The sequence below is a fragment of the Phascolarctos cinereus genome, unplaced genomic scaffold (genome assembly GCF_003287225.1).
Source record: "Phascolarctos cinereus isolate Bilbo 61053 unplaced genomic scaffold, phaCin_HiC Scaffold_726;HRSCAF=1367, whole genome shotgun sequence".
Lineage (NCBI taxonomy): Eukaryota > Metazoa > Chordata > Mammalia > Diprotodontia > Phascolarctidae > Phascolarctos > Phascolarctos cinereus.
In genome coordinates, this window is record NW_027556098.1 from 390,143,409 (window position 1) to 390,159,852 (window position 16,444).

General features: G+C 42.6%; 1 protein-coding gene across 3 annotated transcripts in view; it reads left to right on the top strand.

Moving 5' to 3' along the window:
• Positions 1-16,444, top strand: part of EXOSC10 (exosome component 10) — a 42,487-nt gene that overhangs the window by 12,608 nt on the left and 13,435 nt on the right. For all 3 annotated transcript variants that reach the window (XM_020973976.1, XM_020973981.1, XM_020973992.1), the window contains 10 exons: positions 19-129; positions 330-473; positions 10,170-10,360; positions 12,283-12,439; positions 12,631-12,779; positions 12,987-13,037; positions 13,501-13,612; positions 15,193-15,243; positions 15,427-15,505; positions 15,646-15,755. In XM_020973976.1, coding sequence (XP_020829635.1) covers positions 19-129; positions 330-473; positions 10,170-10,360; positions 12,283-12,439; positions 12,631-12,779; positions 12,987-13,037; positions 13,501-13,612; positions 15,193-15,243; positions 15,427-15,505; positions 15,646-15,755 — 1,155 coding nt within the window. The remainder of the gene's footprint in view (positions 1-18; positions 130-329; positions 474-10,169; positions 10,361-12,282; positions 12,440-12,630; positions 12,780-12,986; positions 13,038-13,500; positions 13,613-15,192; positions 15,244-15,426; positions 15,506-15,645; positions 15,756-16,444) is intronic.

The following is a 16,444-nucleotide window of genomic DNA, read 5'->3' on the forward strand; positions in this document are numbered from 1 at the left end:
AGTAGCTTTTTGGTCTAGATGTACGGACCTGTAGAAGAAACACCCTGCTACTTTGTATCCACCCTTGATGAACTTGTGGAACTGAACGAAAAACTCCTGAGTTGTAAAGACTTCGGTGTAGATTTGGAGGTAGATTTTTTTTTTACCCTTGATTTAAAATTTGGTACTGTCTTACTTATTGGGAAAGCAATTAAATTGTAATTTCCATGTATTTTCTCATAAAAATAAGTTTTTCAAAAATTCAAAAACTGGGCTTTGAGGTAATACAGACTGAAACCTAGTGACAACCTTTTTCTCTGTGTCCCGTCTCCTCTTTTTGTTTATGTTAGCACCACTCTTACAGGAGTTTCCTAGGTTTGACATGCCTAATGCAGATTTCCACCCGGACAGAGGACTTCATTATTGATACCCTGGAACTTCGATGTGACCTGTATATTCTCAATGAGAGCTTCACAGATCCATCCATTGTTAAGGTCAGCTTGTGCTCTTGAACTGCTGTTGTGTAATGACTGGGAGAGCTGAGTGACATGTTAAGCCTGCTGACCATTTTTTTTTACTACAGACTCGGTGTAAAAGAGCTAGTGCTATGTTTCTGGCTAGAGTGAGATGGGCTTGCTCTGTGTTTAGGTTTTTATCTAAAAACTTGATATAGATGTAGGGAAGGAGGCATTGGCTTTGGAGTCAGAAGACTTGGGTTCCTACTCAGGCTTTGGTGTTTATCACCTGTGTGACCTTGGACAAGTCATTTAACTAACTCCTCCAGGCCTTAATTTCCCTCTATAAAATGAGAGGGTCAGATGAGATGACCTAAGCTTCTGGCTCTGATCCAGAGCAGGTGACATTTAACTGGTAGCCTTCAGAAGAATATTTGTTCATTTTCACGACTGACTAAATACAAACAGTGGTAATCCATTGATTATATCAATAACATATGAAGCTAGTAGGCAGCTATAGGCCAGTGAGCTTGATTTTTATTCCTTCTCAAATTGTAATCATTCAAGGTTTATTGAATAATATACCTTTGTTTGACCCTTTTATCATAAATACGAGGCAAGCCATAAAACAGAGGGGCAAACTCACTAAAGGATTTCGCCAATGATGACCCAGTGCAGAATCGTAATTGAAGAAGGATCCCCTATAGGCAGTGGGGCCCTCCACTTCATCTTTGTGAGTGGCAGTATTGGCTACACCAGGCCTCAGAACATTTCAGAACGTCTGGAAGAGAATTTGACCTGAGAGTGAGACAGAGTGTGTGTGTGTGTGTGTGTTGTGTGTGTGTGTGTGTGTGAATAAACACATGACAGAAAATAATAAGTATATGAGTTGGGCACAGAGTTGAACAGAAGGTAAGAGGGCTGAATTGCCTTCAGTAGATAGCAGAGATCTTTTTATAATCCCAAACCTCTCCCAGAGACAAAAGCCTATCTTTTTAATACCAGTATTCTTGTGTTCATGGAACATGAGAGCCTATGAGGCATGAGAATTACACCAACGTCAATAGTTGTGGGTGGGGCCAGGCCAGGACCGGTGAGGAATGTCCAAGGAGCACCTGAATGAAGGCTGTCACATCAGAGAAGTATGTGAGCATAAAAGAAAACAGGCTGGTCCCATGTCCAGGTGAAGGAAGCCAGGTAGATGGTCTGGGCACTCTACTGGTATCCTCAGATACCAACAGAGAGGAAGAAAGAAGGAAGGTCTCTTAGGCATTGTGGCCAGCATTTCAGAAGCCATGGACAAGAGTTGCACGAGACAGGCATGGATGGGTTGCAACTTTGGCGAAGAGGACATCTAAGCTGATAAAAGCATAAGACTATATGAGCATTTGAATATACTTAAAGAGACAGTGTGCAGACTTCTAGAAAAGTAAGTGATGATCACAAAGAACCCACAAGGCCTCAGCAAGAAAAGGTCACAAACTCACCTTATTTCTTTTGTTGGCAGAGTTAATAAACTGGGTCTCAGAGGAATGCCATTAACATAGTTTGTGTGGATTTTAGTAAAGCATTTGATAATATCTCTCATGCTATTCTTATGGAAATCTGATAGAGATGTGGGCTAGATGATGGTATAAGGAAATAAAATTAGAAATGGTTAAATGAAGTAGCCCTTTTTGGTTGTGGCAGAGAATTAGAATCTAAGGGGGTGCTAGGGATTAATTGGGGAATGGCTGAATAAGTTACATGGTTTCACAGAATCCTGGGAAGATTTGTATCAACTGATGCAGGATGAAGTGAGCAGAACCAGGAGAACATTTTATACAATAATAGCAATGTTGTGAAAAACAACTTTGAAAATTTAGGAGCTCTGATCAGTGTAATGATCAGCCAGGATTCCAGAAGACTCATTATGAGACATGCCACCCACCTCTTTACAGAGAAGTGAAAGACTCACAATGCAGAACGTAGCCTTTTTTTTTTTTGACATAACCAGTGTACATATTTGTTTTGATTGACTATATGTGTTTGTGATGGGGGTTTTGTTTTTCTTGATTTTTTCAGTTAGGGAAGGAGGGAAGATAAGGTGGATTTTTGCTGACTGAAAAAACTTTTTTTTTTTAAAGAAATGGTTGAATGACCAGATGCAGGTAATAGTCGTTATCATTCAATATTAACTTAGAAGAACATCTCTAGTGAAGTGCCTAAGGATCTGTGCTATTTAGCATTTGTATCAGTGACTTGGAAAAAAGCACATATAATGTTCTTCTCAAAATTGCAAATTACAGATTTAAAATCAATCAGTAATGAGCAATTTTTCTTTAAAAATGTTTTTTTATCAGTAAAAATCCCCTTCTCTTTTTTACCTACCCATCCTTCTTGCCCCTCCCCCCACCCATAAATAAATAAATAAAAACCCTTATTACAAACATTGTAAGCAGAGCAAAATCCTTGGCCTTGTCCAAAGAAAAATGTCTCAATCTGTACTCTTGAGTCCATCGCTTCTGTATCAGGAGATGGATAGCTTCTCTCATCATGACTGCTCTGGAGTTGTGGTCAGTAATTACATGGATCAGAGTTCCTTAGTCTTTTAAGGATGTTTGTCTTTACAGTATTGTTGTTGTTATATAAATTGTTCTCCTGATTTTACTCACTTCATTCTACATCAGTTCATACAAGTTTTCCCAAGTTTCTCCAAAGGTATCTCTTTTATTATTTCTTTTTTTTTTTAGTTTTTTAAAATAATTTACAAACTTTTATTTACTTAGACTCACTATTCTCTCAAAAGATAAACACAAAAAGTTCTCCAAATAAGAATTGCAAATAATTAACAACCTTATAAAAGAAGGCTCCAAATCTATTATAATAAGCCTTGCAAGCCAAAGAAAACCTCTGAGGTTTCATCTCACAACTATCAATTTTGTGCAATATTATTCAGAGGACGTCAAATAGCCAAGAATCACTTGCAGTCTCAAAGCTTCTTTCATTGTTTCTTATAGCACAGTACTAGCCCATCCCATTCCTATACCATAACTTCAGATGTTCCACAACTGATGGACACCCCCTCAATTTCCGGTTCCTTACTTCCACTGCGAAAAGAGATGCTATAAATATTTTTGGAGTACAGACGCAGTAGTGGTATTGCAGGGTCAAAGGGTATGTAATAACTTTCTGGGCATAGTCCCCAAATTGCTTTCTGGAATGACTGGATCAGTTCACAGTTCCAGTAACAGTGCATTGGTGTACCTGTTTTCCCACATCCCCTCCAGCATTTTTCATTTTCCTTTTCTGTTATATTAGTCAATCTGATAGGTATGAAGTGGTACTTCCCAGTTGTTTTAATTTGCATTTCTCTAATTATTAATGATTTAGAGCATTGTTTTATGTGACTACTGATAGCTTAGATTTATTTCTTTGAAACCTGCCTCTTCAAATCTCTTAACCACTTAGCAATTGAGAAATGATTGTCATTCTTATAAATTTGAATCAGTTCCTTATATATCTTAGAAATGAGACTTTTATTAGAGAAATTTACTGCACAAGTTTTTTTCTTTATCTCTTTCTCTTCTAATTTTAGCTACAATGGCTTTATTTGTACGTTCTTAGTTATGATCCTTAATTGTGTATTTCCTTCTATCCTATTCTCCTACATTTTTTCTTCTTCTTGTTTCCTACTCCCCCTTTTAAAAGAAGAATACAGTGGTGAGAGAGGAGCGTGCCCTGCATCTGGTATAATCTTCCCTGACCCGCTTCTGTTTCCCTCACTCAGAGGCCAGTCACAGGTTCTTGTCCTTTGTTTTCTTTTAAAGTTCTACCCAAGGGGCAGCTGGGTGGCCCAGTGGATAGAGCACCGGCCCTGGATTCAGGACGACCTGAGTTCAGATCCGGCCTCTGACACATAACACTTACTAGCTATGTGACCCAAAGTTCTACCCAAGATCCACCCTCCTTAGTCAAAATTTGTTTCTCCCGTTTCCCTTATGCTTCCCTTTTGAGTAAAATATGTTTCTGTACCCAACTCTGTGTATTCTTACTTTGACCAGTTCAGATGAAAGTGAGGTTTAAGTGAAGTTTCCTGCTCCCCCTTTCATCTTTGTTTCTGTAGCCTTCTGTTTGTGTGCTTTGATTATATAAGATAATTTTCCCTATTCTTCCCCTCCCTTCCATTCTTTATTTAAGATTATTAAAACATAACAAAAGCACTTCCAAACCCTCTGGCTTATTAAACTCTCACTATTATCCTTGATTATAATACAGATCTGATGAGATATATGTATCATCTCCCCATATGAGAATGTAAATGGTTTATCTTTGTTTAGTCTCTTATGATTGCTTAACTCCTGTTTCTCTAGACTCCTTTATATTCTGAGTTTCTGCACAGCTCCAGTCTTGTCATCAAGGATACTTAGAAATCCTTTATTTCAATAAAGGTCCATTTTTTCCCCATTTAGGATTATATTCAGTTTTGCTAGGCAAGTTATTTTTGGTTATAAGTCTATTTTTTACCTTCTGGAATATCATATTCTTCTGCTAAATGTTGTATAATCCTTACTAGTTCCTCTGTACTTGAACTATACTTGTGACTACTCTGTTCTTTCTGACTGCTTACAGTATTTTTTCTTCGACCTGGGAGCTCAGGATTTTAACTGTGATGTTCCTGAGAGTTTTCTTTTTTGGGTTTCTCTCAGTAGATAATTATTAGATTCTTCTTATTTCTGGTTCTAAGAGATCAGGACAGTTTTCTTGAAATATGTTTTTTTTTTTGTTTATGGAGTTCTGGTAGTTTAGTGATTCTTAAATTACTCCTCCATAATCTGTTTCCAGCTTAGTTGTTTTTTTGTTTTGTTTTGTTTTTTAGGCAGTTGGGGTTCAGTGACTTACCCAGGGTCACCCAGCTAGTAAGTGTCATGTGTTTGGTCTGAGGCCGGATTTGTACTCAGGTCCTCCTGACTTCAGGGCTCGTGTTCTATCCACTGCGCCACCTAGCTGCCGCCGCCCCGCCCCCCCCCCCCGCTCAGTTGTTTTTACAAGATAGTCTTTTTTCAAAAATTAATTAATTAATTTTTTTTTTAGTTTTCAGCATTCATTTCCACAGATTTTGAGTTCCAAATTGTCTCCCCATCTCACCCCTCCCTCCACCCCAAGACGACGTGCATTCTGAATACCCCTTCCCCTAATCTGCTCTCCCTTCTGTCACACACCCCCCCTTCTCTTATCCCCTTCCCCTTCTATTTTCCTGTAGTTTGCCAGTTTTTAGACTTTGTTTTAGTATTTTTGCTTGTCTCATGGAGTCACTCTTTTCTGTTTGGTCCATTCTCATTTGGCTTGGGCTAGGATTTATAACTTTTGTGTGAAGCCGTTAATTCTCTTTCCAGTTATTTTTTCCATAGCTCTCATTTCTTTCCCTTTTTTTCCCCTCTGGCATTCTCATTTCATTTATAGAAACATTTTTTCACTCCTGCTTTATGTCTCCCAGGTATTCTAGTCAAACTTCTTCCCAGGCTGTGTTTTTCCTTGAGGCTTTGCTTGTGGATATTTTGAAGTTATTCTCTTCTTCTGTATTTGTGTCTTAAGCATCCTTATCACTGTTATAGCTCTCTATGGTGGGACTCTTTCTTTTTTTTCTTGTTTTTCATTCTTCTGGCTTACTTCCTGACTTTGGATTTTATGTTAGGTCTGGGCCCTGCACCCTTCTAAAGAGAATGTCTGGGCTGAGCATGGATCCTTCAATTGCTTTCTTAGGGTGTTTGTTGTAGGCTGTTGATTCTAGGATCTCAGAAACATCTCATGTTGGGGACCCATTAGCTTTCATGCTCTCAGAGTGGTCTGTTAAAGGGAAAGGTCTGATTATTGCCCTTCTGGTTTGAGCTCTACAACTTCCTGATCTGGGTTTGCATCTGAGCAACATACATTTAGGCTTGCCCCTGGGTAGAGTCTGGGTAGACTGCTGCTGGATTCAGCATCTCCCAGCCTGCTGGGAAGCTCTACTGGTTCAGATGGACAGAACTGCAGCCTTCCTGGAATTCCAGAGTATGTAGGATCCTGGAACTGAGATCCTGCTTTGCTCCCAGGTTCAGGGTCACACAGCTGCTACTTGGTTCTGAGCTTGCTCTTTGCTCAGCCTATAACCAAGGCCCATGACTACCCCACACCCAGAAACCCCAACCCTAGGTGCTGGTCCTCTCCTCAGGCCTTCCTGGAACTGGGTAGTGAGTGACAAAGTTACCAGTTAGCTCCTATAGCTCCCTCCTACTCAAGGTTGGGGTCAGGGTCGGGGGGGGGGTTCCCTAGAATCTCTTGCTCTGGTGCACAGTCTCTGTCCTCCTTTAAGCATCTATGCTGGAAAACTCCTTGCGGCAGGTCCTGGCTAGAGCCCATCCCCAGTGTCCAGAGACCTCCTTGTCTATCTCCCTGTCCCAGTCTGCTCTGGAAAAATGGCTCATTGTAATTTTTTTTCTTGGATTTCACAATCAGGACTTACTTTGGTACATTTTCAGTATGTTTGGGGAGGAGTTGTGGAGATGGAAACTCAACTCAACTTCCTCCTCCTCCTCTGACATCTTGACTGTGCCTCAATAAACAGCATATCTCACGTGCATGCTCTGTGTCAGACACTGTGCTAGGTGCTAGGAATACAGATTCAGTGAATGAAATAACCTCCACACTTAAAGAGTTTACATTCTAATGAGGAAAAATAAGTACCAATCAATATGAAAAGAATACCTATAAAAAATATGAAGTAATTAAATACAAAGTTGTTTAGGAGGGAGGGCATTCAGAGTTGAGGGAATCAGGAAAGGCTACATAAAGAAGATGATACCTAACCTGAATCATGGAGGAAGAGACAGAGCTGAGGAGGCTGTGGCTTTTCGGGCATTTGGGACAGCCAGTACAAAGAGACAGAAATGGGAGACAGAGCATGATTTGTGAGGAATTGAGAGAAGGACAGTTTGCCTATATTGCACATAGCCAGAGGGGGAATAATGTCCAAAGATAGATTGGAAATAAAAACAGAACAGGAGTGTTTATATTTTATCCTGGAGGCAATAGGAAGCTACTAAAATTGGTTAAATAGGGGATTCACATGAACAGATCTGTACTTAAGGAAGCTTACTTAGGCAGCAGTGGTTAGGATGGATCGGAGGCAGGGAGACCAGTAGGAGGCTAGTGCACTAATCTAGGCGGAGGTGAGGAGGGTTTGAACTAATGGCATTTGTGTTCAAAGAAGGGGTTGCTTGAGAAACATGTGGTCAGTTGTAGAAGCGGCAGTATTTATTTGGCAGCTAGCTAGGTATGTGGAGTGAAGGAGAGTGAGGAGTAATGCCAGGCTTACAAACCCGAGAGACGGGAAGAGTGTTGATGCCTTTGCGGAAATGGAAAATTAAAAGGGCGGTGGTGATAAGTTGGGTAGGGGGATTGATAATGTGTGCCATTTTGGACATGGTTGAATTTGAGATATCACCAGGACAATCATTTTGAAATATCAATAGGCATTTGGTGATATAGGATTGAAACTCTGGGAGACCCTGGGGCAGTTCTAAGCTGTTAAAGCCCTAGGACTTCTGGGACATGCTGTATAGATCTGCGAGGCATCTACATAGAGATACTAATTAAATCCATGGTAGCTGATGTGGTTTGAACAGAGGAAAAAGGGAACAGAAGACGGCTTGAGATAGAACCATAGGACACACCCACAGTTAAGGAGTGTGACTTGGTTGATAAGCCAGCGAGAAGATTGAGAAGACAGAGCACCAAGTCTGGAGTCAGGAAGACTCCTTCAGATCTGGCCTCAGATGCTTCTAGCTGTGTGACCCTGGGCAAATCACTTCACCCTGTTTGCCTTGGTTTCCTCACCTGTAAAATGAGCTGGAGAAGGAAATGGCAAACCACACCAGTATCTCTGCCAAGAAAACCCCAAATGGGGCCATGAAGAGTCAACCATGACAAAAGTAGGAGAACCAGGAGAGATTAGTGTCACAAAAGGCCAGAGAACAGAGAGTGTCCAGGAAAAAGAGGGGGGTCACCCGTGTTAAATACATCAGAGAGCTTAAGAAGAATGAGCACTAAGAAAGACTCTCAGGTTTGACAGCTAATTAGTCACCTTTGGAAAGAGCAGTGGCAATTGAGCGATGGAATCTGAAGCAGTTGGGAATGACAGGAGAAGTGGAGACAAGTGAAGGGTAGATGGCGTTTTCTGAGATTGGCTATCGTAGTAGTACATTGAACTTGAGGCAAGGGTAGAGCCTAGTGAAAGTGTCTCAGGGTTGGGGCCTGGGGGAGTCGGGGGCATGTTTGAAGGCTGTACGTTAGTGGAAGAGTAAAGATGGGATGATGGAGGTTGTGATTTGTTGGAGACGATGGGAAGGGTGGGAACCAAAGGGGCGCAAAGTTCACACGCTGGCTGGCAGAATTAAGATCCAGGAGCATCTCACCAGATTACAACAGGGCATTGAATTTAATAGGGACAAGTATCACATAGTTGGGTTCAAAAATCCTCCTTCACAGAAACAAGGAGGAAGAGACATGATTAGATGATAGTTTACTTGAGATACTGGGGGATTGGTGGACAGCAGACTCACTCTGAATTGGCAGTGTGCCAACAGTTATTGTGATCTTGGGCTGTGTTGAGAGGCAAAGCTTTGGAGAGGATGTGGGGGGGGGGTGCAGGGAGGAATGATAGTGGATTGCCCTGTCCTTTGCTCCAAGACAGCTCTGGAGTAATGTGCTCATTCAGGAAGAACATTGATGAGTTAGAGACTATGGAGAGGACGGCAGTCAGGATAGTGAAGGAACACAAGGTCAGAGAGGTGTCAAACTCACTTCCCAAACCAGATTAGCCTAATTGAGAAATGTTTAACAAAATCAATGAAAATACATACATAATGCTAATTTGTAATTTTCTAAGCCTGCAGTGATCCAATTATATTTGTCACCACTGGGTAGAGGAATTGGGAGATGTTTGGGCTGGAGAAGAGAAGGGGGATGCGGGGGGAGGATGATAACCTGTCTTCAAGTATTTCAAGATCTGTTAGTCGTGATAATAATTATAACCATTGGTTCCAGTATACTGCTTTGAAGTTTACAAAACACTTTACATACAATACCTCATTTGAATCCCACAACAACTCTTTTAGGTGGGTTGGCAGAGATTATCATCTTCATTTTATAGATGAGGAAGCTGAGATTCAACTAAAGTAAGTGTCTCGTCCGTGGGCACACATCTAAGAAGTGCCTGAAGATTTAAATCTGGGTCTTTCTTACTCCACGTCCAGCACTCCCTCCTCTCCACCATTCTGCCCTGTGGAAGAAGGATTAGAGGAGAGAGAACACTAGTTGTAGGCTTGCTTTAGCAAGAGGGCAAAATTGGGGAGAGAGAAATTCAGGTTTGATGTAATGAAGACCTTTCCAGAAGCCATCCAGAAGTGTTGTGCCCTGCCTTGGAAGAGGGGGGTCCCCTGGAGGGGTGCAAGGTGCACTGGTTAAGCTTTGTTGTAGAAGGGAAACCTCTTTGTAAGAGTAGCTAGACTGGCAGGCTGCTCAAGTCCCTTCCGATTCTGCGGTTCTGTTAATGTCCTCAGAATTCTTGGCACGATTGTTGTTTGCCTAGGTTACTCACCAGATTGAGATGAGCTCTGAATGCACAGCCTCGTCTCCATTTGGATTTCCAGAGTGGGGCTCAGTCACTGGGGCAGAGTGAGCTCCAGTGCCTTCCATGGTTTTGGTTTTGCTTTCCAGGTCTTCCATGGTGCTGATATGGACATCGAATGGCTGCAGAAAGACTTTGGTTTGTATGTGGTGAACATGTTTGATACTCACCAGGCAGCTCGCATCCTCAACCTTGGCAGGCACTCCCTGGATCACTTACTGAAACTGTACTGCAACGTGGAAACAAACAAGCAGTATCAGTTGGCTGACTGGAGGATACGGTATGGTTCTTGCTGGTGACTCCATTGGCTTAGAATTGGTACCCAAACGGACTCATCTTTGGAGCGCTGGGTTTATATCTCTGTTCATGTGATTTACAGGGTAGGTGTTCTCTGCCTGGTCTGTAAGGATTGCCATTGGCATAAAAGCAACAGGGAATTTCAGAGGGATAATTCGCACTTATATGGGCTGGATTTGTTACTGTGGGTGAAAAGAGAGAATGGGCAGGAAATAGTTTTTAGTAACTCCTTAAAGGAGAATTGTAGTCATTAAGTTTACCTGTGCAGTTCTCTTGTGCTTTAAACTCACATCTTTCGGGTGTATCATGTATAATATGTTTGAGATAGCACAATGTGGTAGCTCTTTTAACTTTTTACTTGGTGTTTAATGATGTGGCTTAGCATTTGGACTTCTTTGGAGCTCATCTTCCCATTCCCCAGCAGCTGGACAAAGCACTGTAGTTCTGCCCATCAGTTGGAAGCACCACTAAACATTGTGTCTCCTTATTGGTGGGGATTGAGAAGTAACCCAACTAAATAAAATCATTGTCAAATAAACCTGTTAGCAAAATAACAAAGGTAACAGCTCACATTTCTCCATGCCTTGATGGCTTGCAGAGCACTTTCCTCACCACAGCCCTGGGAGGTAGTTTGTACACGTCTTGTCCCTGTTTTCAGTGAAGGAAATAGAGCCTCAAAGAAGCCAAGTGGTTTTCCTAAAGGCCCCCAGCTTGTAAGTCAGGCCTCCCTACTTCTAGGCCTCTCTTCGTGGGCACTGTGGTGCTCCCTGGTGGAAGAGAGGGTACAACCAAAGCCTCCTTCGAAAGCCAGGAGAAGCCCTGTGCTGCAGCAGGAAGAGCCCTGACTGAGGCTCGGCACAGGCCAGGTTTGAGTCTCGTTTCTGGACGGGTCATTTGCCCTCTCTCAGCCTCAGCTTCCGCGTCTTTCTAAGACAGGAATGGGAAACTTCTTATACCGATCGCAGTGTTGTTCTGAGGGTCAGAATAGATCATCAGAGGAGCGTGGGTGGAGGGCTTTTCAGGGCATCTGGCCTACCCTCTCACTTTCCAGATGATGAAGCTGAAACCCAGAGAAATGCAGAGATTTGATAGACTCTAAGGAGCAAGGGGCCTCACTGCTACCAGTACCTTCCCACAAGTGGCCATCCATCCTGGGTGCGAGCCCCTGCGTGGAGGAGGCACCTTGGGGTTGCCCGAATGATGAGCTAAGTTTTTAAGCCTCAGATGGCCTCTGTAGTTTTGCTCATTGCTCCTAATTATGTTCTTGAGGACCAAGCAGAACCAGTCTAATTTCTCGTTGGTGAGACAGCTCTTCGGTGACCTGAGACAACTTGTCTTCTCCCTCCTAAGTTTACTCTTCTCCATGCTTCACATCCACAGTTCCTTTGACTGATTGTCAGATGACAGGAACTCAAAAACTTTTAACCATCCAGGTGGCTCTCCTGTGGACCCTCTCCAGCTTGTCAGAGTTGTCCTTAAACCATAGTGTGCAGAAGTATCCTTGCCCAGGGCCCACACAGGTAATGAGTGAGCCCTGGTTTAAATCGAGGTGCTCTCAGTCCTGATCTAACCTTCCTTCCGTGGCCCATGCTGCTTCCCTCTGTGTGTAGTGCAGGTATTGTGGGGAGAAACAAGCACTTTGTACTTCTGCAAGGCCTCTCTCGCCCTATCACTGTGAGACACGCTTTTCACCCAGTTGCTGATCTCTGAATTATAGTAAAAAGATGCTGAAGTAAATAGTGTAATTTATGCATTGTGCTTTAGGGCCTGGTGAGTATTATTAATTCATTCATTCAGCAAATATTTATGACATGTAAAAACCCTCTGCCAGGTGGTAGTAGGAATCGTTAAGATAGCTGCCACTAGAAGAAATCACCAAAGCTTCCCTTGTTGTTGCATCTCTAGACCTTTACCTGAGGAAATGTTTAACTACGCACGCCATGATACTCATTACCTCCTCTACATCTATGATAAGATGCGTTCAGACCTGTGGGAACGAGCAAACGGGCAGCCAGCTCAGCTGCAGGTGGTGTGGCAGCGGAGCAGGGACATTTGCCTCAAGGTATGGCCTTTCCAGAGTCCAAACAAAAGCAGGGGTCGCTGGTTGGAGCTCCCCGGTCATTTGTTTGTTAGGACACTTGTTGATTCCTCTTTTTCTCTTTCGGGGAGCACACATGTAGAGTTGGCCTCTTGGAGGCCAAACATACATTGACTAACGCATATCTTGCCCTTTGTTCTCTTCACCCCTTGTAGAGGTTCATCAAGCCGATTTTCACCGAAGATTCATACCTTGAGCTGTACAGAAAGCAGAAGAAGCATCTCAACACCCAGCAGCTGACAGCCTTTCAGTTGCTCTATTCGTGGAGGGACAGAACAGCCCGGAGGGAGGATGAGAGTTATGGGTGAGACAGTGGCGGGGCAGAAATTATTTTAATACTTTCAACAAGGCAAGCCTGCTGGCAAAAAAAAGAAAAAAAAATGGATTTACTGTCCAGATCTGTAATTGAGTTACTGCATTGTTTTATTTTGTGACATTTGTTAACTCTCCTGGAGAGAACATTGTGGGGGCCACCCCCGGTCTTACTAAGCCTACTGTGCTTTCATTGCAGCTATGTCCTGCCCAACCACATGATGCTGAAGATAGCTGAGGAGCTGCCCAAGTGAGTCTGCGTGCTGGCAGGATGGTAATCTCAGGGCTCCCATAGTCTTCAAAATCCCATTTTCCTGATTGTTGGTCAAGGTTGCTCTTGTACTAATTATGTCCCTGTGATGAGTGCTGAAAGTACAAGGGTAAATACAAGGGAGGCCCTGCCCTCAAGGATCTTACAATCTAAAGGGAAGGAAAGATATGTGTGGGGGTGGGAAGGGAAGAAAGGAAAATTCATGAAGGAGGTAGCCCTTGGATTGGACCTTGAAGGAAAGACTCAGAGGTTCACTTTCTCTGAACCTCACCTGAAGTGTATGTTTCATTGGCCTCACTGAGTTAATAGTGGCTAACAGTCTGCTGATAAACCTTTGGCCTTTCGTGAAGTCATTAGACCTGAGCTTGATCATTCTTCTCATCTGAATATTTTTAAATGCTGTGCTTTTTTGAAGATAAACTAAGTTGTTGTTTGCCTTTAGGGAACCTCAGGGTATTATTGCTTGTTGCAACCCTGTACCTCCTCTTGTGCGGCAGCAAATCAATGAAATGCACCTTCTGATCCAGCAGGCCCGAGAGATGCCTCTGCTCAAGGTAGGGTGATATTCTGCCTAAAGATGCTGAAGGCTAACAAGCCTGCTAGGTCTTCTAGAACCTACTTCCCACTGGGCACCTTGGGATTTACCCTGCCCAAGGAGACATCAGGAAAATGTTTGGGATTAGACTACAGTGTGCATTGATCCTAGGGTTTAGCCACACCTATACCACGGTATGAGGGCCCCAGGTTCTTTCCTTTCACTTCACGACTGCGACTCAAATTTTTTTCTTCTTTCATTCTGATCTTTGAAGGTCCAGTGGCTAGTAATGGCATTGTCTAGAACAGGTTGCTTGTCTGTTGAGAGGGGTCTTTAACCTTTTTTTGTGCCATGTACCCCTTGGACAGTCTGGTGAAGCCTATGGACTTCTCAGAATAATGTTTTTAAATGCATAAAATAAAATGCATGAGAATACAAAGAAAACCAATTATATTGAAATGAAGATGTGATTTTTTTTTTACCCTGTTCAAGTGCCTGTTGGTGACTGCACAGAATGAATTTGAGTCAGGAAAATCTGTCAGGCTATTTATGTAGTACAGACATGAGGGAGAAAATGTCTTAACCTGAGGTCCGGCTATGTGGAATTGAAAGGGTATGAGAAGCATTGGCAAGGAAAAATCATCAGGACCAGGAGCAGCCATGGGGAGCAAAATAAAGGGAGAAGGGAAAGGCCATTCTAAGAGTATGAGGCTGCATTGACAGAATTCATAGAAAAATGGGCAGCAGGGCCAGCTAGGTGGTACAGTAGATAGAGCACCAGCCCTGGAGTCAGGAGGACCTGAGTTCAAATCTGGCCTCAGACACTTGACACTAGCTGTGTGACCCTGGGCAAGTCACTTAACCCCATTGCCTAACCAAAAAAAAAAAAAGAAATAGGGCAGCTTAGGAGGAGGAAGTTATGGGGAGATGAGTCAAATGTGTTTGAGGTGAAGACAGGATAAGGAGGAAGGTCTGGGATTTCCGCAGCACCTTGAGCTTGGCCTCTTGTAGAAAAGGGTGTTTGACAGACAAGCAGAATGTCTTTGGAAATTACGTGTAGAATTGTTATATGCCTGAAAGGACAAGCATGCTGTACATGATGGAGTCACTGTTTCATGCACAATCCTCTTTTTATATGTAGAAGTGCTTATTTTATTTGGTGTGTAAGTTCAGAATTTTTAAAAAGAATCTTTTTTAAAGTAGTGTTTTAGCAGAATCTTGTGAGAAACTAGGAGTTCGAAGAGGCCAAGGTGAGGAAGAAGAGATGAGGTATTATGAGTGACAGCAAGTAGTCCAGGATGGCTGGGCCATCGAGCCTGCATGAAGGAGGAGTAATGTTTAGTAAGCCTGGTCAAGTAGGAAGGGACCAGGAAGAGATTTAAATGCCAAACAGAGGAGTTTATCTTGATTTCCAGAGGTCCAGGAGCCACTACAGTTTATTCAGTTGGCCGATGGCGTGGTCAGACCTGCAATTTAAGAAGATCACTGTGGCCACTGAGCAGAGGATGGAATGTGGTGGGGAAAGCCTGAAGGCAAAGCCGTGTTGGGTCTTGCCATTCAAACTGCTCTTTCTTTACTCTCTTTTTTCTGTATTCCTAGTCTGAAGCTGCATCTGGAGTGAAGAAGAGCAGACCCCAGCCTGCTCCTGAGGTACAGTGCTGTATTTCCTGGGGTGGGTTTCATATGACCAGACAGATGCAAACTACCAGCAGTAACTGTTCTCTGTTGGGGTGGTATCAACTCTGGGGTCTTTGTCTTCAGAGCAGAACTACAGGAGTGTTTCCGATTCATTTATAGCAGCTTTTGTTTTGTCTGCTTTTTTTTTTTATGCAGAGAATAGAAAATGCTCTTTTTGGACCTCATGACTATTCCCGGGCTCCTCCTTATGATTATCTAAATGTTGCAGCCACCGGTAAATCTCTGGTTTATGTGGGGCATTCTGGTAGTCTCAGTTGTTGCTTACAGTTCAGATTTGGGTCCTTTTAAGAAACTTGGACGAAGCTTCAGGAAAATTTCGGACCTAAAAGCTTTCCATTGCTTCCGTTTCTGTAGGACCTATGCCACTTCAGAAAAGGGCAGCCTTCTTCTCTGACAGAGGCGAAGATGAGAACTTCTCACATGTGGGCTGTCTTATCGCCACTGCAGTCGTCACGTTATTCAGTGTAAGTAACGGCATGGTTTGTTATAGACCTCGCGCCAGTGAATTTACATTATCAAACCTGAGGTCTGCGGCACTGAGATTACAAATGTGAGACAGGGTAAGGGAGGAAGGATTTAAGTGCCTACTCTGTTTGCCTCAGTTTCCTCAACTGCAAAATGGGGATGATCACAGCACCTATCTCTCAGGGTTGTTCTTCCAGGGTGGTTGTGAGGATCAAATGAAGTAATATTTGTAAAAGGCACTTAGCCAGTGCCTGGAACGTGGGGGGGCAGGGGGAGCGCAGGGGGGCGCTATATAAATGCTCGTTCCCTTTCCGTACCTCATGGTACAATAATAATTCTGTTAATTCACAAGCTTCATGTTATTGGACTCAGAAGTTGTTTCCACCTTTTTGTTATCACAAGTAATATTGGTACATGTGAGTCCTTACCCTATGTCATGTACCTCTTTTTGGTATAATCCCACTAGTAGGATCACTAAATCAAAGCATATGAACAATTTAGTCATCTAACATAATTAAAAATGATTGTAATCCAAGTCTTTTTTTTTTCCTATTCTAGTTGTATTTACTTTGTCTATGAAAAACCTTTTTTATATAATCAAAGTCTTTTTTCTTTTATAAGATTCTCTATATCATAATTGGTTACAAATTCCATTGCAGGCCACAACTATGAAAGAAATTTTCCATTC